This window comes from Falco punctatus (assembly GCF_963210335.1).
Source record: "Falco punctatus genome assembly, chromosome: 10".
Lineage (NCBI taxonomy): Eukaryota > Metazoa > Chordata > Aves > Falconiformes > Falconidae > Falco > Falco punctatus.
The window spans coordinates 15,752,270-15,774,611 of NC_137590.1; the positions used below are offsets into that span (position 1 = coordinate 15,752,270).

Consider the following 22,342-nt stretch of genomic DNA (forward strand, 5'->3'; position numbering starts at 1 on the left):
GTTACGGAGACTTTCACACACAGCTCTGCTTGGCCACTGCTCTTCAGATCACGCTGCGCGGGGTTTGCTGGAGATCTATTATAGGTGAGCTCCAGCCATGATATGCCGTGTTAACACCACGCTGCCATAACAAGACCCACGCACACCTCCCGGCTGAGCAGCATGAGTCCAGTCAGACCAACCAACTTCTCCACCTGCCTACCCTGCACCAGGGCTAACCTGATCCACCACGTGCTCAGAAACACCTTCAGACTCCAGCAGCAGCAGCAGCACCCCGAGGATGCACCCACCACCCTCATCGTGGGAAAACACAAAGGGGAAGTTGATAGAAAACTCCAGTATATGCAAGTCAGAAAATGCAAAGTTTCCACTGAAGCTCCTTTCCTCCCTTCCCCCTGAAGGCAGCTTCTCCTTGTACCCAGCAGAAGACGTCTCTCCTCCTTCCCCTTTCTGGGTGCTCGCCCCAAGGAGTGGTGGGGCCAGGAATCTGGCTGAGCCCCTTCCCAGCAGAGATTTGCCAGCAGCCTGTGCGAGCCCTGTATGCTCACAACACGCTCTTGCACCAGGAGTAGGATGCAGGGAGGGGGGTCTTCATGCTGCAAACACATGGGACGCACCACGATTTCTCACCACAAGCACCACTTCAGCGCAAACTTGCCTCCCACCTGCACATTCCCAGTGCCACCCAATGACACTATTTTCTCAGACATCAAATCACCTAGCATCAGAGTACAAACTGTTTGCCCCCAAGATCGAGGGGACTTTAGGTGCTCTGACCTTGTAGTTTGCTCTGTCTTACGCTCCAGAATTATCAAAGGGGTTTAGGGCCCTGAAAATCAGCACGTGGCTGTTCCCACGTAGGTGGGAGCACCCTCGCAATGCGGACCCAGAGCACTTCCAGCCCAGAGAAGAGGCACGAGCACATGCATCGTGCTGCGCCTGGTCTGGCAGAGCCTCCCTCCTGTTATTCAGTTTAATTTGAGAGCAAAATAATCCCCAGCCCTCTCACTGCAGTGCAAGTTTTCCACCTCAGTGACACATTTTTTTTGCTATATTCCACCTTTTGAAGTATTTGATACTGAACAGATTGCCAGAGGCCGGGGTTTAATTCAGGAGAGGCTGCTTGGATGCTTCCTGATAAAAATAGATTTAAATTTTTTTTTTTCTTCCAAAGGAGCTGGGTAAGGAGCTCCAGGATGGTGAGAGGAGGGCTGCATGCTCCAGAAGCAACGTGCAGCTGGTCACCGGCATCCAGAGCTCCAAGATCACTCCTTAAAGGAACAGGCTGATGGGCAAGAGAAGCCCCAAAATAATCCTGCTGGAATTTCACCTGCAGTGGGGCTGCCGGCGGGGAACTAACAGGTGCTGCCTATAAAAGGGGCCTGGAATCCACAGTTCGGGGGAAGACAAGAAGAGACCTGGGGATAGCTGTCAAGTGCTATGCAAATCCCAGAGCAGCATGGGGACGGTTATAGTAAAGGCTATATTTTACATGCGTGACATCAGAGGAAGCCTCGGATCACACGCAGCCACCATTTGCGAGCGTTCCTCCTACAGCATTAGCAGAAATTCAGCTTGAAAGCCAGAGCCCCACAACCAAACAGATTTCCTCTTTAGAGGAGGCTCTGGGAAGCGCAGCTGAAACCCTCCATCAAGAAACGCCCGCACGGCACAGATTTTGCAACAGGGCTTTGCAATTTGGTTTCCCAGCATCTCACTCCTCTTTGTCCTACAGGAAGATCTCCTGCAGGACCTTCCCTTTTCCCTTTGCTTCTGCAGAAGCGCTGTCGAAGCAATTGCCCTCTGGCACAGGAGCCTGGGCCAGCTCTTCTGGAGTTCAGGCTTAGCCTGAGCCGTGGCCCAGGAGGGGCTCACTGCAGGGTCTGCACTGTGTGGGGGTGGAAATTAAAAAAAAAAAGAAATAAAAAATCTGTGTGCTTGCACCTGGAATCAGGGATGCAAAACACCCTGCAACCCAGGGCTTTCTGCCCCAGGACAGCTCTTTCCCTATGGCTGCCTTGGAAAAATGGGGTTCTTACTCCAAGGCCACGTTTAATTAACTCAGGAGCTTTGCTCAAGCCATTCTTTCATGGCAGGAAATCGCAACGGTTCGCTGGAGCCGCTCTCGCCGCCAAAGCCTTCTTGGCTTTCAGCAACCGGGAGTTTTCAGCTCGGGGCCAACACTTCTCAGTTGTGATCAGGCAACTCAAAGCCAGGAGTGCTGTGCTGAAAGCATTTGCTTTCTGCTCAAGTTTGCGCTCAACTCTCTGCCCAAGTGAAACTCTGACAGTCAACGTTTCCAATGGGCCTGGGAGAACGTGGCTTTCCCTCATGTGGGACAAGCGTGTCAACCACGTGGGAGCCTGGGCTGGGCTGCGTGTAGCAGGACCCGGTTGGAAGGTGCGCAATTTGGACAGATCAGGCAAAACACTCAGCAGTGAGATCTCCTGCACGTGCACTGCGATTGCCCCAGGAGGTTTGCCCAAAAAGCCCCATCCCTCCCCGAAGGTGCAGACAGCGCCAGGCAGGGAGGACAGCAATTGCTTGGCGATATCGCCCGAGACGAAGAGCAACGAAATGAAACATCCTAGAAAGGAAACATCCTTGAAAGCAGCAGCCACCATGGGGCTTCGCCGGCGGTGGGGCGAGAAACTTCCCACTGCTCATAAGGGAAGGGAAACAGGCGGGGAGCGGCACGCGCTCTGATCATCCCTTCCCCAGGCTGCATCCCCGAGCGTGCACCAGGGCCCGGTGGAGCCCCAGGGAGGGCTGGGGTACCCACTGGGGTACCCACTGGGGAACCCGCTGGGGCTGGCGCAGCAGCCCGAGGTGGCCCCAGGCCAGCACTGGTGCCTGGGAGGACGATGCAATCCCACCGCTCCGGTGCTCAACAGTTGGGTAGAGCAGCCAGGACTGCGTACACCAGCGGGGGAAGCAAGAGGGCAGCAAGAAAAACAAGTTGCTGGCAGAGGAGGCCGGCAGCCCTCGCCAGCCCCCCCCTCGCCCGGCTCCACCGCTCCCCCATCCCCGGGCCGCTTGGAGATCTGCCTCGGAGGGAGCTGGCAAGGGGTGCCAGCACACGGGTGGAACAACATGCCTTTTCACGTCCCTGCCTGCTTCCCTCGTCTCGCTGGAAAAGGGGAATGTCCGCCTGGAAGTTTGCTTCCAGAGGGGCCGCAGAGAGAGCCCCCCTCCCCCCCAACCGGCGCTCTAGGTCACCCCGCGGAAAGGTCAAACCGGGCGCGCGGCGGGGGGCAGCAGGGAGAGATGGAGGGGAGGGGGGATGGCAAAGGAGCCAAAGCGGCAGGGGGGTGGCAGCAGGGGGGAGCCGGGCAGGGCAGCCATGGCTTACCTGGCCAGCGCAGACAGAGCAGCACCAGGCAGGTCAGCGGCCAGGCGGCGCGGCCGGGGCCCCGGGGCAGCGGCTCCATCGCGGCTCCGGCTGGGCAGCGCAGACCGGAGCGGCTTCAAAGCGCGGCTCCGCGGCGGGCTTCGCTTTTTTATGTTAAAGCAGAAAAAAAAAAAAAAAAGGCAAAAACATAAAGGGAAAAAAAAAAAAGCTGAATTGCAGCTGGAGAAGGAAATCGCTCTTCTCAGCCCCAAAATGAGGAAGGAGGGCTGCCCCCCGCCCCGCGGCCGCCCCCCCCCCGCCCCGCAGCACACGCGCGGCCCCGCCGCCCGCGGGCGCTGCCCCGGCCCTGGGGCTCTGACGGGGCCGCCGCGGCGGGGCCCCGGGCGGGCGCGTGCCCCGGTGCCGAGCGGAGCCGCGCCTGCCGCCCGCCGCCGCGCCGCCTCCGTTGCCGTGGCACCGGGGCGGGATGGGGCCGGCCCGGCCCGGCGCGGGGACACACCCCCCCCCCCGCGCTCCCCGCCCCGCGCTCAGGCCGCTTTCCCGGTGGCGGGGGCGAAGGCAGCACCGCCCGGCCCGGAGCGAAGTTGCTTTGGTAACGGCACCCCCGGTGCGCCGCCGCCTTAAGGTGGGCTGGGGGACACCCCCCGGGCCGGTGCCGCGGGACCCCCGGGCAGGGCTGCCAGGAGCCCCGGGGTGCCCGGCCCGCCCCGGGCCAGGAGGAAGCGCCCAGGGCAGGCGGGAGGAGGAAGCAGCTGGGGCAGAGGAAGGATGGTTGAGTGGCACCAGGGCTGCCAGGTGGGGGGCTGGGGTCCCCCAGCTGGCCACAGGCTTCCTGTGCCAGGGCCAGCGTGGCCACCAGCACGGCTTGGGGCCCTGTGCTGGAACTGGGGGGCAGGGTGCACGCACCATCGGGGCTGCTGGACACGCAGGGCGATTTGTGCCCCCCAAGGGCCCACGGCTGAGCTGGGACAGCCGGTGGCAGGGGCACAAGTGGCATTGTGGCGGTGCCATGCAGGCAGGCCGGCTCAGCCCAGGAGGGTCCGAGCAAGGAGGGGACCCCAGTGCAGCACAGACTGCTGGGGTGGATGGCGATGGAGAGGGAAGACCTGTCCCTGTCTTGGCAGCCTTGGCAGCATGGGGACATCCTCACAATGTCCCCTCATCAGGAACCTGTGGCAGGGAGAGGCAAGAGCCCGAGGCAGCTGCAATGGGAGATGAAACTGAGGGAGGGTGCCAAGGGCATCTGGATGAGAGCATCCCTAGGATGCACATCCCTGCACTCCCCTGCTTCTCCCTGACACAAAGTCCTTCCTGGGGAGACACAAGGACATGTCCTCCACTGCCTGTGCCTGCTGCAGCTTCTCCCACCACCCACGGGCACTTCAGCAAGGCCAGGACAGGGGCCAGCTTGTTCCCCAGTGCCCTGCATGGGCACAGTCCACCTGCAGCCAGACATGATGCTGGCAGCTCCCAAAATCACCCTGCTTTCCCCTCTGCCCACCCAGGGAGGGGGCAGACGCTCTGCAGACCAGGGCTGAGCAGGAGCTCCCAGCCCCAGCATACACAGGTAGCACCCAGCACCCCCAGATCACATCCAGCTGCTCTCCCACACCGGGCCGGACCTCGAGGGCAGCACCGGGGGGCTGGCTGCCAGCTCCCTCCTCTCTCCCCAGGCAGCTGCTGGGGCTGTCGGCTTTATTTAGAGCTTCGCACAAACAAACAGCAAAGATATCTGAAGTGACTTGGCACCATCAGTCTGCGCACAGCGTCAGCCTGCACGCATTCCCATCCCCGCCAGCCTCCCCCTCGGCCTCAGCTACACCCATGTGTTGCATTCAGCCTTAATTTAGCTCCCTTGGTGCTGCTGGGAGCTGGGACTGGCCTCCCCAGGCATCTTGCACCGCACCTCCCTCCGGGAGCCCCCCAGGGGTGCTGGAGGCTGCACTCAAGTGCTGCAGCCGCTGCTGCTCCTACTGTAAAATAACTCATGGCCAGCACCGGGGTGCAGCCATTGCTTTTATTTCCCCTTCACACCACCAGTGAGGGCATGCAGCGGGGACCCGGAGGAGCCGTTAGCTTTGGCCTTTTGCACATGCAGCATGGCATGAAAACAATCACTGTGCACAGGAACGGGACATGGGATTAGCAGTGGTTTGTGGAAGCCTACACTGCCACCAGGGCATCCCACCCAGCCCCAGTCCAGGAGCAAGGCACCCCCGGGGTGCCCAGCAAGAGGGAAGTTACTGAGGATGGGCTGCAGCCGTTCACAGCCACTTTCCTGGTTATTTTTAAATGGAAGCACAGTTCCTGGAGGCCTGGCTGACTTCAGCCTGTCTGGGCTGTTCTCCTGCTCGGCGATGAAGGTTCAGACAACCTGTTTCAAGGAGATTACAAAGCGGAGACAGCCTGTACGCAAGCAGCCGCCGCGGAGTGCTTGGGAAGGAAAGTTGGAGCTTAAAAAAGCTCTGCAAGGGAAGGTACCACGGCAGAGCAGATGGTGCAGCATGAGCTTCCTGGGAAGAGCTGCTATTGCTCCCCATTAGGAAGCATATGGGCAGGCTCAGCTGCCTCCCCTCCTGCCCACAGCCCTTCCACTCGGCATCGCAGGGGCCTGCTCACACCCAGGGGGGTTTAGAGGATCCACCCCAAGAGGGCAGCCCCTGCCCCATGGGCTGGCAACGAACCTGGGGGAAGAGAGGAGCACTCTGCTCCTTCGCATGCCCGAGACCGAGCAAGAGCGCAGCATTTCGGGAGGCGCAACGCCATCATTAGAGCTCCCTTCTGCACCAAACACCCACGGGGAGCAGGAGGCTGCTGTGGCGCTTGGCAGGGCAGGCAGCACTGCCAGGATCCCTGGCTGCCAGCGGGCAGCCCGGCTGCGCTCGCTTTTGCAGCATCTTCATGCTTCAGCTCAAACCCACTGCTCCTGCAGGGACAACTTTAGAGCCTGGGTCTCGCCGGGAGCCATGCAGCAGCCAGTGCGGGGGGCGCAGGCAGCGTTTTAAGAGAGCTTTTCAAGAATAGGTTCATTTTCACAGCTTTGAGGCACAGCGAGGAACAGGCATCACACTGCCAGCACCCTTCTGGGGAAGGCACGTGCTCCGGCTGGTCTGGGCCAGCTCACCCACCCTGGCAGGTTTGGGTGCTGGAGGGAGGCTGGGACAGGCAGGGTTCTGGTCCCCCCTTCCTGGAGGCAAAGGCTCCAGCCAGCATTGTCACTGCTCCCGGCAGGGACCAAAGGGCCCAATGTGCTTTTGCATTTCCCCATTTTCATCTGGGAAGTTCCGCGTGGGCAGCAGGACCAGCTGCACAAGTGGCTTCCACCCCAGGAAGGGGGCTCCTTCCCCACACAGGGACCCCCAGCCAGGGCAGCAGCACCCCTGTCTCTGGGAGGGACCCAAAGAGACCCTCCTGTCTAAGCCCAGCAGCATCCAGCAGGAGCAATTACAGCCTCACTAGGGTGAGCCCAGCTGAAAGTCTTGCAGCACTGGTTTTACCCAGACTGCTCTTTAATTCCCTAACGAGCAGCCGGTCTGATCCCCTCCCAGCACTAATAGCCTACGGGGACAGCGGTGGCTCACTGCTAAGGGGGGACTCACAGGTGATGGAGATGGGAGAGGTTTCAATTCCTCCCTGCAGTGCCAAACCTAGGCCTGTTAATGAGCCATGCTTCACTAATGACAGAGGCGACTGGTTTCTTCCCCTGCCCAGAGTTTTCTCCCTCGGAATCCCCAGCCCAGCGTGGTACAGCGCAGTGGGAAGGTTACCAGCCACATCGTACCAGGACACAGCACCTGTCCCATAGGATTTATAGGCACAGCTCAGCCTCAAAACCCCAACCGGCAAGGAAATTTTAGAGATAAACATAGGGAAGGCACCAACACTTTGGACATCAGCCTAGAAAACACCCTAAAACCAGCATCTAGCAGTGCTGTTTTGGGGCCATGGGTGCACAACCATGCCTGAGCACCAGTGAGCAGCCAGCACCCATGGGACCCCTCCACAGTAAACCCAAATAATTGCACCACACGCCCTTGCCAAGGCACTCAGGGTTGCAAGGACTCGCTGCCCCAGGAAAGCTCGGAGCCTCCCGGTCGTATCCTCGCCCAGGCCCAGCCTCAAACACAACCCAGCCCAGTTCCCAGCACCATAAAAGATGCTGCTTTCATAGCTCACCACAACAAAACGAGGCGTGCAACCACATCAGAGCACCAAGTCTGGCCCCAGCACCCACATGGGGTCTACTCCAGTGCACACAAACCAGCGGAGCCTCCCTGCAGCTGGAGAGCAACATATATGGAGCTGGGCACACCCACCCCATCTGTCCTCCAGCTCCAAAACCAAATTTCAAGACCCTTCCAGCTTACAAGCCAGGTGAAGACATCCTACAGCCCTCCTGCCTCTCCCCACCACCCCTCAGGCTTCAGAGCCAGCACCCTCACAGGGCTCTTAGCTGGGAGAAGTGCCACACAGATGCCTTCTAAAGTTGATAGCACCAATTACACTGCTGATATTTAGGGCTTCCAGCACAACAAATGGAGCTTCAGCTTCATTAGGTACCCTGCCAATTTAATCCAAGACATCCAGTACAGAAGGAGCTTAAATTAGTTTATCTGATGTTAACTTATAACAAGCAATATGTTAACACAAGGATGGAAAGAAGTGACCTGCAGCCTGTTTGCAAGGAGCAGCTGAGCTGGACGGTGACCCAGAGAAGAGGCAAAGGGAGCAGGCACCCACAGCAGGAGCACCCTAGTCCTGCAAACACCAATTTAAGAAACAGGGATGTGTATCATACCTCTCTGCTCACCACGTGCTCCTCCTGCAGTACCCACCACCATGAACACCTTGCAGCTGGAGAAGGGACACCCAGCCACCCCCTTATGTGCAAGAGGCCCTGGGGGGCTGGGGGTGGTAATGAGCTGTAGGTGCTTTGTTAAGTCTGTGATTGCTTGAAGAAAGGTGGGGGTGGGCTGTGGAGGCTGCTGTGTGAGCAGCCTGTGCATGGGCTTTGCCCCTTGCCTTTTGTGGGGGGCTCACGGGAGCTGCCCGTCATTGCTTTGGTCAAGCTTTTGTTGCGTGATTTAGGGCTGAGCTGAGCTAGCTCAGGTCCTTATCCCACATCCCATCGGTGAGATGGTGCTGGGGGTGAGCAGGGAGGAGCTGCTCCCCAGTGCAGGGGACTTTCTGAGGAGGCCACCGCTGTGCACGCCAGCCGGACCCAGCACCTGTTACCACAGCTCCCCTGCGGAGCTGGGCTCCTCACCACAGCCTGCTTCACCGGAGCAGCCCTTGAATGCTCTGCCAGGGTCAGCTGGTCCCTCCAAGCCCATAAAATGACTTTCAGGGAGGATAAGGGAGGAATGCTGGTACTGCCTGGCCGGCGCTGGACTGTTCTGGGATGGAGCAATGCTCCAGTGCCATCATGGTGGCCATGCACCATCACCCTGGGCTGCAGCAGTGGTAGCAGAGCCCAGCCAGCGTCAGACCACCCACCACCGTCTGCTGAGCAAAAAGGGAAGCACATGGGCTGCAGCAGGAACCACATCTGCGCCGCAGGTTGCCTGTGGCAGTGCCATGCAATGCTCCCAGGATGCTCCCGCTCGGCAGCAGCGCCCTGCACGGTGCTGCAAACCGGGTAACTTGGCCGGGCTTCCTTAATGCAGCCCTGTACGCTTCTGGCCGGGGGGAATTCCTCCTGCCTGTGTCAGAGCAGGAAAGGTGGCTTATATCCTGTGCCTGGCCTGGAAGCGGCTGGGCTGACCTGGAGGTGATGGGCAGAGGGATGGAGGGTTTAGGGTGAAACTGCTGACTGGTTGGGAAAACCCAGCTGTGGGGGATGGGGGGCTGGGAAATGGCCCTGGCAGGGCTGGCGCGTGCTGCCCAGTTAGCTGCTGTAAGCCCTGGGGGGGCTGTAATGACCTTTGTTTGCAGGCAGGATCCTGCCTCTTGCTCTGGAGAATGATTTACTCACTGGCTCTAGGTGCAGCAGGTGAGCAAAGCCCGAGCAGTCCCACACCGCAGCCTCCTGGGTCCACAGCACAGGGACAGGGACAGGGATGAGGGCACGAGGCAGCTCCCACCTGGGGCAGCTCCCTGGGGGCACAGGGCAGCCCCAGTCCTGCATCACTTGTGCCAGCGGTTGCAAAGCTCGAGGGCTGTGGGGAATATCCGCACTGGCTGGGGGGCTCGGCCAGGGCTCACCCCAGCTCTTGTGGGCTCCAGAGACCTGGGACCCTTCCCCAGGCCGGGCTGGGCAGGGAAGGGATGCTCAGCCCCGGGGGCAGTGGTGCTGTGGAGGAGAAAGTGGCAGGGAGGGGCGGGCAGGCAGGGGCAGCCAGGGAGCTCCAGCCATGCACGGGGACATGTCGGAGCTGGGCGTTAATCATTGATGGGCTCCCGGGAGCTGTTTGAGCTGGAGCCTCCATCCCTGCTCCGGAGTGGGATGTTCTGCACCGTGCTGGCTTGTGGGGCCATGGTGGCAGTGCCAGTACCCAGATTCCCGTGACACACAGGCAGCTCCCCGCAGTCCACGGCCAAATGTATGTACTGGGGGCTACTGGGAGGCCTTGTCACACTGACGCAGACACATTTACTTCACCGGTCCAAGCCCCTGCAGCTGTGGCCCTCCCCAGTGGGCCAGGCCCCTGCCAGAGCTGCTGGTGATTCCCCACGTTGGATGCAGCTCGTCCCCCTCCAGCTGCCCCCTACTCTTAACCTGGGGGCTACCAGTGCCATGCCCATGCCCGGGGCTGGCCAGGGGCTGTGTGGGACAGCCTGGTGGCCAAGGGCTCCCGGGGTGCTGCAAGCGAGAGGACGGGTTGCAGGGTGTGGGGATGCACAGGGGGACTGTGGGTGCCTGTGACCCTACAGCCCCATGGGGTGATGCTAGAGAAGACCTTGGTTTCCCCTTGGCAGTACTGGTATGACCATGGCAGGGTGTGGAGCCCAGCTGAGGGAAGAGCGATATCATCTCAGTTTTCTTCTGCCTTTTTTTTTTTTTTTTTTTTTAACTCTGCGTCCTCTCAAAGTTCTTTGTTGATTGCAAATTGTTATCATGAAAGCTCATCCAACGCTGCAATAGCAGATAATGCTCTGTGCGCTCCCAGGCACGGCTGCTGTAACTCATTGCAGGCTGTGCTGCCTGATAAAGTCCTGCGGCAGCTGCAGATGAAAATAAAAATGCTAACGTGGGGGGATTTATCATGTTAAGCTATCTCAGCCCATCGCTTCCTGCTTGTCAGGGCTCTCACTGGAGGCACCAGGATGGTTGCAGGACTTTGAAGCCCAGGTTTGGTGGGGGCATTTGTGCTGTTGGACCTTGGCTGGCCAGGACCTCGCACCTCCAGAGCCAGGGAGACGGCCCGGCGGAGGGCTGAGCTGGGGCATGTGGGACACAGGAGACCTGGTACAACCCCCCATCCCACTTTCCCAAGTGTTATTAATGAGGGTGCTGAGACGTGTTATTCATGAGGGTGCTGGCAGCGAGGGCTTTCACCGAGGTTATTTGTGAAAGTGCTGTATCTGATGCATTGTGGTGGAAATGGCCATTTCACCGTGTCTGGGATGCAGCGGGGATGTGCCCCCCCTGACACGGCTGGACCCAGCCTGGAGCTGGGGGGTGCTGCTCTCTCCACCAGCCCCCAGCACCATCAGTGCCGTCCCCAGCACTGACACCGGGCTGTCCCCATGGTGGCTGTCCCCACAGCAGCCTCACAGCTCAGGGGCTGTGCACCAGAGCTCAGCGCTGTTTGCTCTGGCCCCATCGAGACCAGGCACATCCATGCTGCCTGACCCAGCACTCCCAGCTCTGTGGGACTGGGGCCATGCTGGTCCTGCAGATGGGAGCATGAGGAGAATGCTTTTGCAAGGGGGTTGTGTTGGTTTTTTGGTATTTTTGGTTTTGGTTGTGGTTTTTTTTTTTTTAAGCTGAAAGGCAACAAAAAGCACAAGGATTAATTCCGGCTCTGCAAGATCCGCTGTGTGCCTGGTGACTGTATTGGTCCCAAGGGTCTGGCCTGGCCCTGATAAGGAGCTGCAAATCAGAACTACGAAATGCTGCTGTCCTGCCCGGGAGCTCAGCCTGCCAGAGCCATGGAGGGGGATCAGGGATTTAGAGGGTCTGCGTGATGTCTGACAGGTTTAGAAAATACTGCCTGGGATTATCTACTAGCAGTGGTGACCAGAGACCTTTGAGCCGAGACGCACGTCGGCACCAGCTGATGTCTGCTGAGGGGGGGTTCATGCACGTGGGGAACCTGTTCCGCATGTGCATGCGTTTGCATATGTGTGCATGTACACACGTACCTGTGTGCACACAGGTGCATGCATGTGCAGCAGTGACAGCTCTGGAACAGGCTACAGGCACAAATGGGGCTGCTGGCCTTGTGGCATTGCAGGGTCCAAGCCATGCATGGCCCCTGGCAGCTGCCAGACCCGTGCCGGGTCTTTGGTGCCAGGAGGGAACGTAGAGAGCCGGCGGCAAAGCATCTGCCCTGCGCCATACGTGAGGGACGCACCAGCCTTCGTTGTGCTGCAGCCCTTTAACAGCAACTCCTGACCGCCAGCATTAATGATATCCACCCAATTAGCTGCTGCAACCTCCACCTAGCCTGAAGGATTAGCAAACGAAATCATCATCCCAAGGCATAAGCAGTTAACACCACTAATTAGTCATCGTGTGAATCCTAACCCAAACAGTATCCCGGGTGCGGGCAGCCAGCCGTGGCAGCACCGCGGGCAGGGGGCTGCTGCTGCCCGCCCGGCCGGGGCCTCCCTCAGCTCCTGGAGACGGGAGCTGTTTATGGAGAATTTGCCGGGCTTGGGGATACGATATTTTTACATGTTGCCATAGTTACTGATGCCATTATAAAATTAAGCCTGAACTTTGCGGAAGAAATGGATCTGTCAGAAGCAATTATTTTAGCAAGCGCGTTGTTGATCCCACTGTGCTGCCCACCCCATGGCCGGCAGCGAGGGGCTGAGCCCAGCCGGGGCGATGGAGCTCCCCGCTGAAGGCTCTGCAGGGGCCACATCCTGCTAACGCGCGCGTTGCTGGGCCAAGATGCCGGAGCACTGGGTTCGCCTGGTTGCACCACTGGGAGCCACCGGCACCGGCACAGCCCCTTGGTGCTGGCAGTGCCATTGGGCACGTCGGGGTGAACAAAAGCCGGCTGAGAGCGCGCTTTCAGCCGCTCCACGGCTCTCTCCCGCAGCGCCTGCTTTCCCCCTTCTCCTGCCTCTCTAAATATTTTTTCCTTTCCCTGCACTTCTCAGAGGGACGCTTGTGCTGGGCTCGGGGCACTGCCAGTGCTGGGGCCACTGCCAAGTGCATCCAAGCTTTAAGGTTGCTCTGTGCCAGGAGGAGTGGGAGCCCCAGGGACCCCGGCAGCATCCTGCCCTTGCTGGCTAACAGGGATGCCCTGCGCTGCCCTCGGGGAGGAGAGCTCCCCAAAGGGTTTCCCCATCCCGAGCAGCAGCCCCCGGCTCTTTTACCTGGACAAAACCCACCAGAGCGTCCCCAGGAACATGCACGGCTCACTCTGGGCATGGTGCATGTGTGGATGTTGTGGGGACCAGGACCACACCAATGGGCCACCAACAGCTGATCCAACAAGAAGAGCCCTGGGCACCCCCAGAGCAGGCAGGACACCCCTCCTGCCTGGGGTGAGAGGTCCCCTCCCTGGGACCCTCTCTCAGGCGCTGGCAGGACCAAGTGCCGCAGCTGCATCCACCCTTCCCGTGCTGGCTCTGGAAGGCAATCGTCCCTGAGCAACGTCCCACCAAACACCAAAAGCACAAAGCGAGTCTTTCTTAAGCACTGGATGTTCCTGTTCATCCCACAGTCCTGGAAATCCCTCTTTAATCATTGCCAGAGTCTTGGCCTCTACGACATCCTGCGGTGAAGGACCACACGGGCCAAAGGAGTGTTGGATGCAAAGGATTTCCTTTGAAATGTGTTTGACACTCTCATTTTCACTGCTTACCCCCTCTGTCTGCAATAGAAGAGATGGAGAATGGCTGGAGGGCAGCCCCCGATCTGCCCCATGCCCCTCCAGCTCCAGGGATTTAATGAAAATTATTCCAGGTCAGGCAGGGAGGTTCTCAGTAACAATAGCTGCAATAGCACAACCTCCTATTAGATATCAGAGAATCCACACAGACAAGCAGCATCCTCCAAGCACCTCTCCTCAGCTTAAAGCCCCAGACTGCAGCCCTGGGGTCCTGGTCCGCTTACCCACGGCCACAGGGCCAGGTTGTGGCATGGGCACAGCCTGGCAGTGCCTGGGAGCCCACCTCCTCCCCAAACTCTCTGGGGGCTCCCACAGGGCACCCCGGTGCTGTGGGGTGGCTGTGCTGTAATGCTGCTTTCACTGGGGGTGGGCTCGGGGGGCTGGAGAAATCTCTGCTGTGCTGGAGAGAGCCCTTGCTACGTCAGGAATCCAGGAGGAGGATGAGGCTGGCAGCGAGGCTGTGGCACCAAAACAGTTCCTATGACAACCCCAAATCCCAGACCTGTTTATTCCCTTTAATAAAAATCCACAATAACCATGAAACCGGGGAATAAGATTCAATAAGTAAGACGCAAAATAAATCAGGAACAGTGCAAAATATGTCACTGTTTTACTTTGGCTTTATTCCTTGTTTTCCAAGGAAAAGCCTGAGAAATGGGGAACTGCAAAGGGGTGAGCTGGCGGGTCTGGAATTGGTGGGAGCAGGGTCTGGCCGTGCAGCATCCCTGGGCTTCTCCCTCCAGTTCTCTCTCCTGGGAGGAGCGCAGCCCGGGGCAGTCAGCAGGCACACGCAAGACCCACGTGGCATTTCTTGGGGACAATCGAAGGTGTCTCTGAGACCCTCTCACCCTTCCCAACCCCCTCAGAGCACCCCAGCTGTTCCTCCAGCTCCTCGCGCTGTTCCCTGTTGGTGTCCTGGCACAGCATCCCCATGGCATCGCCTGGTACCCATGGCATCACAGGGTCCACATGGCATCACTCAGTGCCTGTGGCATCGTGGGAGCCCTGTGGGGTCCCGGTGACATCAGATGCTCTTGGACCCATGGTTGCTTGGCTAATGCTGATGTGCAAAGGGACCAAGCTGTCTCTCCCTGGGGATGGGCTTGTGGCCACCACAGTCTCACAGTGGCAAGGACAGAGATGGGGACAGAGCAGGAGCGCAAGGACATCTTGAACAGAGACAGACACAAACCAGGGCTGGAGCTGCTGCCCCGTCAGCTGCTGGAGGGGACAAGGCAGAGCGATGCCAGCTCCCGGGAGACATGATGGCCCCTGGGCACCCATCCCTGTGAGAAGCACTGCCAGCGCGGGGGGGCTCTGCTTCTCACCCAGAGCGGAGCATCCCAGGGCAGGGCATGAGGCACTTAGCCCTGTCTCTCCCCTTTTCTCCTTGCTCAGCCCTGGCTCCAGCACAAGCTCAGCTTTGTCCCACTCCCCAGAGTGCTGCCAGCCCTCTCCTGTCCCCTGGGACACCAGAGATACGCCCGCATCCCCCTGTTTCAGACAGCCCCACGTGCTAGCTGAGACCATACTCTTCCTCCGTGTTAATTAAATCATTGCTCCCCCTCCCCTCACTGCCAGGGCCAGCCTCCTCCATCAGGCATGCGCCCTGGACTAATTGCTCTCTGTAATTGCACGCTTTCCTTTGGAGGCACACACTCCCCCTTGGCTCTCAGCACAGCCAGTGCCTCCAACGCTGGCTCCCTGGCACGGCATGGCATGGCACGGCACGGCATGGCACGGCACAGCACGGCATGGCACAGCACGGCATGGCATGGCACAACATGCACCGCCACCCTGTCAGGCCCTGCCAGCCCTGTTGCCTCAGTGCCTCCGGGAGCTGTTTCCCACCTCCCAGGGCCAGGAGCAGGGCAGGCAGCCCCTGAGCAGCCCCTGGCCCTTCCCCAGCTCCTGCTTTCTGCTGCTCCCCAGGGTGGGGGTCTGTGCAGACCCCCACTGCAGCGCAGCCCACCTCAGCCTCTCTCCAGCCCTTTTGCTTGGATTTGCCATCCCACAAGGTCCCAGCACTGGGCTCACACACCAAAGCTCAGCTGAACCCGCTGCACCACCCATGTGTTGGGAGCTTCTCACTATGGTGGGGGCCACTGCCAGGGCCGTTTGCCAGACACACCACCGCAGCCTCATCCGCACGCTTGCCCTGGCATGGCATTGCCCCAGGGTGTCCGTGCATGGGGTCCAGCCCTGGGACACAGCCCAAACCCTGGCTGGAGCTGGTGTGTCCCCTCCCTGTGACACCAAGCCTCTCCTCACTGCCTGTCCAGCCTCAGCTCCACACCACAGCGAAGGCATCTTCACTCAGCCCCAGCTGCGGGCAGGAGGAGCTGGTGGGCACCAGCCCCAGCATCACCCCATGCCCACCCCAGCCACTGCAGCTGTTGACACAGCACAAACACCCGCCTTTCTCGTTCGAGCACCCGGTGGGTGACTTAGCGGGACGTGACAACCAGCAGCACCAGGAAAACACCATGGACAAGCAGTTAATCCCTGCCCCCAGCATTGCCTGGTGCTGCCCCCCAAGCGAGGCGCTGCCCCCCGAGCAAGGTGCTCCCGGCACGCTCCTACCTTGTGTCCGTGCTTGGGCACTTGTTTGTGATTTCACTGCTGGCACACCTCGGGCTGGTGGCTTAAAGGATTTTCCTATAATAAGCACCAAATCCCTCCCCTGGGCAGTAAAGCTGCAGACCTGGGCCCTTTTGTAGGTGCAGAGCGCGCCGCAGTGCCCTGCTCGCTGGCTGCTTTGCATATGCTAGTATCAAACTGGATTTGCCCCCTCCTGACCCAGCCCAGTGCTTAAAAAGCCCTAAATCCCCTCGAATTTCATTTCCCCTTGTCTGCGAGGTCTATCCTCAGTTTCAGTCTCACCCACATATTTTACATACTCCTCTCAATCCTGGTGTGAGCTTTCCATGAGCTTCTCTGTGCCGAGGCTGCCCAACCCGTGTCCTGCTCAGAGCAGCCACCACCTCGGTGGAGAAATGAGCCGCTGCCCGGCATGGCCATGGCTCCACTCGGGAGCTGGTGCTGTGGGAGGCTTCACTCCGACCCCACAGCCCTTTACTGCTGCTGGGGTGGTGCAGAGGGGGCCAGGCTGGGGACAGGTGCTGTGGTGGCGGTGATGGACCCCTGCCCTGGCAAAGTCCCCCCTGCCACCATGCCCACCGGGTGCCGAGTGCCCCCAAGCTGTCCCGAGAAAGTGATGACCCAAAACTGTCCCCAGTGTACATCCCCGGAGCAGAGCATGCTTATTCAGTCATGCAAATGAATTTCAGTAGTGGCTTCTCACCCCCCGTAACAGTTCTGTCCCCAGGAGGATCTCTCCTGGCAGATAAGGCTCTCTTGGGTACACGCACGCTGCTGTTTCATGCTGTCTTGTTTCACTTCTTTTTTGATTTCATGGTAAAAAGTAGATAAAGTTGGAAACTGGCAGCTGCAGCAGCTTACAAGGTTACAGGCAGCAGCAGTGGCAGAAACAGCAGGTTCCTCTGCCTGCAAAGTGTGTTCTGCCCTTAGCCCGTGCCTGCAAAGCAGCCGATTTGCTTGTGGCAGCACACACTGGGGTGGGAGTGCCTGCTGCCACGGGTGGGTGGGTGTGCGCACCTTGTGCCGGGGTGCAGCCGGGTGCTGCCGTGGTGTCTGGCATGGGGCACGCACTCTGTAGCTTCCTGCTGTCACCGTGTTCCATTGCTGGCCACCGGCCTGCTCTGCTCAGAGGTGGGCACCCAGCACGTGTGCACAGAGCAGGAGATGTGCAAGGAGCAGATGTGCAAGGAGCAGGGGATGTGCATGGAGCAGATGTGCACGGAGCAGATATACAAGGAGCAGGGGATGTGGACAGACCAGATGTGCAAGGAGCAGATGTGCATGGAGCAGATGTGCACGGAGCAGACTTGCACGGACTAGGGCTGTGCATGGAGCAGATGTGTATGGGCTGGCTGGGGCTGGAGCAGGAGATGTGCATGGATTGGGGAGAATGGGTAGAAGGGCTGGGTGGTGCCAGCTGCCCCGATTTTAACACAGCATCCTGAGGCCCATTCCCAAATACCAGCCCCGTCGGAGGGCAGGGAAAGGTGGGCGACAGCTGGCCCTCAGCCCACAAGCTGCAGCAAAGCGGCACCGAGGGCTGTTCCTGAGAAGTGACTCACACATCAGGAGATGTGGGTTTCGGAGGAGCCGGGCAGCCGCCCTGCCCAGGGAGCTGCCCGTGGGGCTCAGCACCAGCCCAGCAGCAGCACAGGATGAGCTGGCACGGGGCTGCGGAGGGCATGCATCTCCCAGGACCCCAGGGGACCAGCGCTGTTTCTCTTGCTCTGAACACAGCAGGACTGGATGACAGGGCTGTTTGATGGCTTTAATGAGGATGGGATTGATGAAGTGACAAGATAAAACAAATTATGGGCCTGCTGAGCCAGGAAAAGTGCCGGTAGTGGCCTACGCTGGTGGCAACAGGTGTGTGAGAAGTCCTTCTGGTGTGACTGGCACCGAGCAGCTTGCACAAGGCAGAGGTGCTTAGCCTTGTGGCCTGATCCTGTGCTTGAGATGGCTGCTGGGTCCTGGGAGAGCTGCTCCTGAGCCTCACCCAGCACCATTGATGAGACGGGAATGAATTAGGGGAGCTTTGCCAGCTCTGAGCATGGCGTGCCGAGCTTAGACCAGGGTGTGCCATGCAAACAGATCCGCTTCTTTTTTGTGCTCTGCAGCAATGCCCCTGCTTCCCCCCCCAAAACAGGCTCTTTGGCCTTGCAGGCTGTGGTGCCACACGTCACTTGGCAGCCACCCTTATGCTGGCATACTCGGAGCAGGCTGGGCCGGGGTTTCTGCCATGCCGTGAGGCCACGGGCAGGGGCTGGAGATCAGCGTAGTGGATGTCATTGTCCTCCTTGCTGCTTTGCTGCAGAAGTGCACACAAATGGTGAATGCTGTCACAATAAAAGTCTCACAAAAATAACCCTCACGGCAAGTTCAAGGTGGGATGGCAGTGCCACAGCTGGACAGATGGCCCTGTGCCATGGCGTGGAGCGTGCTGGGACCACGTGCAGGCAACTACTGCTCCCCCAGTGCCCACCCTGCCCCAGAGCCTTGCAGAGCCCCTGCAAGTCAGGGCATCAACATGGGATGCTTTGCCCTGTGGTCACGGCTCGCTCTTACCTGGCTGGGCAGAGGTGAGGTGACTGCATCCAGGACTTCACTGCTGGGGGAGAAGGATGGCCATTAGAGCTAAAGGGAGCAGGGTCCCCTCCCCACCCAGCACAGCCCTCCTCAATTCCCCTCCCGAATTTCAGCCCCACTCTGTAGCAGGTGGCCACATGATGCCCACGCTGAAGGCAGAGAGGGACAGTGTGCTGTCTGCATGCCTAGGCCAGGCTCAGACACCATGGTGAGGGGCTGCAGGGAGGTCTCTGATGCTGGGTGCTCCTCACTGTGCACTTCTGTGAAACACAGAGCAGCAACACAGCGTAGCAATGCGCCTGTGAGTAAAGGACCTTTTCTGGGGAAAATCACTACTCCAGGAGAGGAAACCAGGATAAGGCAGGTGGATAAAGTGGATCACTCGTCTCAGGGTGCAGAAGAAATAGGTGGTGGGTACAAACCTGGGGGTGCTGGGGGTCCCTGCACAGCACTGCAGAGGGATGGGCGAGAGGCTGCCTACAGCTGCTGGCCCAGCTTTGCACGGGCTCACTGCCTTGCCTCTGCGCTTCCTCCTGTACATGCAAAAGGCGATGAAAAGGCTGAGGAGAAGGAGGAAACAGAGCACTATGGCTGCAGCCACCATGCCAGGAACCGGGGCTCCCTCTGTGGATACAAGGCAGAGAGGGGAGTGGGTGGTGGGCACGGGGCAGTGCAGAACCTTGCCACAGGCAGGATGGGGGCTGTGGGACAGGGTCCCTGGGAGCAGCGTCCCTCAGGCTGCACTCACCGTGCACGGACACCTCTGTGCCCTTGCCGTGCTGAAACACCTGAACACCACCCAGTGATTTGCTGAACTTCACACAGTAATAGCTGCCGGCATCCTCGAGGCGAGCATCCATGATGTGGATGGTGAAGTCTGTGTTGGACTCACTCACCGCCCTCGTCACACGAGGGAAAGAGCCTGTCTGGTCGTAAATGGTCTCGTTCTCGCTGCCCCAGCCCTTCAGCCACTTCACGGGGCCAGGGGGACCATCTCCGGACGTGGTGCAGGTCAGGGTGAACATCTCCCCCTTGTTCACTGACACCTTGGTCTGGGGCTGCTGCAGCTGGAAGCTCTGACCCGCCTGGGCACCCGCACCTGGGGCACAGTGACAGGAAGGTTTGGGGCTGAGCAAGAGGTGACAGCTTGCTCCACTCACCCCAAGTGGCACAGGCAGAGCAGCCCCGGCTTGCTCCGGGCTTGCAGCAGCAGCTCAACTGAGAAATATCCCTGGATATGGCAGAGACCAAACCGCAGGCACCGGTAGCGGTGGAAACCAGGTGAAAAATGAACAAGGGGCCAATTTGCATCCCCCTGCCCTGTTGTTAACAGGAGGTGCTGCAGGTGCTTGGAGTCCAGAGAAGTACAGAGAGAGCCAAGGGGAATTCCTGCCAGGAAAAACTCCCAACTGCTGTTAAACATTAATGCCCCAGCTCAGTACAACACGAGCCAGGACTGTGGGGGTTCTGCGAGGCAGCGGGTTCACAGCCAGGGCTGTGTGCGGCCAGCCAGGAGCTGGCTCTGTGCGGGGCGTGCCCTGGGGCCCAGCACAGCCCCCAGACCCCTTCTGTCCTCAAACCCCTCCTGCAGCCCAGCACAGCCCCCAGACCCCTTCTGTCCCCAAACCCCTCCTGCAGCCCAGCACAGCCCCCAGACCCCTTCTGTCCTCAAACCCCTCCTGCAGCCCAGCACAGCCCCCAGACCCCTTCTGTCCCCAAACCCCTCCTGCAGCCCAGCACAGCCCCCAGACCCCTTCTGTCCTCAAACCCCTCCTGCAGCCCAGCACAGCCCCCAGACCCCTTCTGTCCCCAAACCCCTCCTGCAGCCCAGCACAGCCCCCAGACCCCTTCTGTCCCAAACCCCTCCTGGAGCCCAGCACAGCCCCCAGACCCCTTCTGTCCCCAAACCCCTCCTGCAGCCCAGCACAGCCCCCAGACCCCTTCTGTCCCCAAACCCCTCCTGGAGCCCAGCACAGCCCCCAGACCCCTTCTGTCCCCAAACCCCTCCTGGAGCCCAGCACAGCCCCCAGACCCCTTCTGTCCCAAACCCCTCCTGCAGCCCAGCACAGCCCCCAGACCCCTTCTGTCCCCAAACCCCTCCTGCAGCCCAGCACAGCCCCCAGACCCCTTCTGTCCCCAAACCCCTCCTGCAGCCCAGCACAGCCCCCAGACCCCTTCTGTCCCCAAACCCCTCCTGCAGCCCAGCACAGCCCCCAGACCCCTTCTGTCCTCAAACCCCTCCTGCAGCCCAGCACAGCCCCCAGACCCCTTCTGTCCCCAAACCCCTCCTGCAGCCCAGCACAGCCCCCAGACCCCTTCTGTCCTCAAACCCCTCCTGCAGCCCAGCACAGCCCCCAGACCCCTTCTGTCCCCAAACCCCTCCTGCAGCCCAGCACAGCCCCCAGACCCCTTCTGTCCCAAACCCCTCCTGGAGCCCAGCACAGCCCCCAGACCCCTTCTGTCCCCAAACCCCTCCTGCAGCCCAGCACAGCCCCCAGACCCCTTCTGTCCCCAAACCCCTCCTGGTGCTCAGCACAGACCCCAGACCCCTTCTGTCCCAAACCCCTCCTGGAGCCCAGCACAGCCCCCAGACCCCTTCTGTCCCCAAACCCCTCCTGGTGCTCAGCACAGCCCCCAGACCCCTTCTGTCCCAAACCCCTCCTGGAGCCCAGCACAGCCCCCAGACCCCTTCTGTCCCCAAACCCCTCCTGGAGCCCAGCACAGCCCCCAGACCCCTTCTGTCCCAAACCCCTCCTGCAGCCCAGCACAGCCCCCAGACCCCTTCTGTCCCCAAACCCCTCCTGCAGCCCAGCACAGCCCCCAGACCCCTTCTGTCCCCAAACCCCTCCTGCAGCCCAGCACAGCCCCCAGACCCCTTCTGTCCCCAAACCCCTCCTGCAGCCCAGCACAGCCCCCAGACCCCTTCTGTCCCCAAACCCCTCCTGGTGCTCAGCACAGACCCCTTCTGTCCCCAAACCCCTCCTGGTGCTCAGCACAGACCCCTTCTGTCCCCAAACCCCTCCTGGTGCTCAGCACAGACCCCTTCTGTCCCCAAACCCCTCCTGGTGCTCAGCACAGACCCCTTCTGTCCCCAAACCCCTCCTGGTGCTCAGCACAGACCCCTTCTGTCCCCAAACCCCTCCTGGTGCTCAGCACAGACCCCTTCTGTCCCCAAACCCCTCACTACGTCCAGCACCGGCTCGGCGGGGCTCGGCGCTGCCCGTCCCGCCCGCGTTGCCCCCGGCAGCCCGGCGCAGCCCAGCAGGGTGGTCGCAGGGGGCGAGCCCCTCCGTCCGGCGTTTGCCTTTGCCCTCCTGCTCGCCTTAGCGATCTGCTCCGGCGGCCGGGCCTCCCCCCGCCGCCCCCCGGGGCAGCCGCCGTCGGCGGGGCAGGGGCTGGGGGCGCTGGCGGCGGGGGCTGCGCTGCCCCCTCCTCACTCACCCCAGAGCCGCGGCGGGAGGAGGCTGAGCGGCCCGAGCAGCAGCGGAGCCGCCGCACGCCAGGCCATGGGCACTGCCAAACTTCGGGCTCCGGCGCCGGGAGAAGGAAAAGGAGAAGCCGCGCAGGAAATGGAAGCGAGCGGGCGCGGGCTGTTAACGCTTTTGGTGCCTGCCCCGAGCAGAGCCGCCGGGCGCTCCGCCGGGCTTCACCCCCAGGGGCATCACCCCCAGGGGCATCACCCGCGAAGGGCGTCACCCCCACGGGCATCACCCTCGAAGGGCTTTACCCCCACGGGCATCACCTGCGAGGGGCATCACCCCCAGGGGCATCACCTGCGAGGGGCATCACC

General features: G+C 60.4%; 2 protein-coding genes across 3 annotated transcripts in view; both read right to left on the reverse strand.

Annotated features, from left to right (window-relative positions):
* The window catches only part of LOC308070425 (tyrosine-protein phosphatase non-receptor type substrate 1-like), a 24,497-nt gene extending 8,391 nt beyond the window's left edge, over window positions 1-16,106 (reverse strand). Inside the window, exons 1-2 of one of the 2 annotated variants that reach the window (XM_080404316.1) lie at window positions 15,949-16,106; window positions 3,353-3,495 (exon numbers count right to left, since the gene is read on the reverse strand). In XM_080404316.1, the coding sequence (XP_080260442.1) occupies window positions 3,353-3,431 (79 nt within the window). In that variant the 5' untranslated portion in view covers window positions 3,432-3,495; window positions 15,949-16,106. Of the gene's footprint in view, window positions 1-3,352; window positions 3,836-15,948 lie in introns of those variants that run through there. The other variant, XM_080404317.1, reaches the window with a different exon arrangement.
* A 1,614-nt stretch (window positions 16,107-17,720) lies between these two features.
* LOC308070444 (signal-regulatory protein beta-1-like) lies at window positions 17,721-22,157 on the reverse strand. The gene is made up of 5 exons (XM_080404371.1): window positions 21,994-22,157; window positions 19,301-19,651; window positions 18,975-19,176; window positions 18,532-18,574; window positions 17,721-18,274 (listed from the first exon to the last, which is right to left on the reverse strand). The coding sequence occupies exons 1-5, from the start codon at window positions 22,058-22,060 to the stop codon at window positions 18,146-18,148; spliced, it is 792 nt and encodes a 263-aa protein (XP_080260497.1). The 5' UTR covers window positions 22,061-22,157; the 3' UTR covers window positions 17,721-18,145.
* Between the last annotated feature and the right edge of the window lie 185 nt (window positions 22,158-22,342).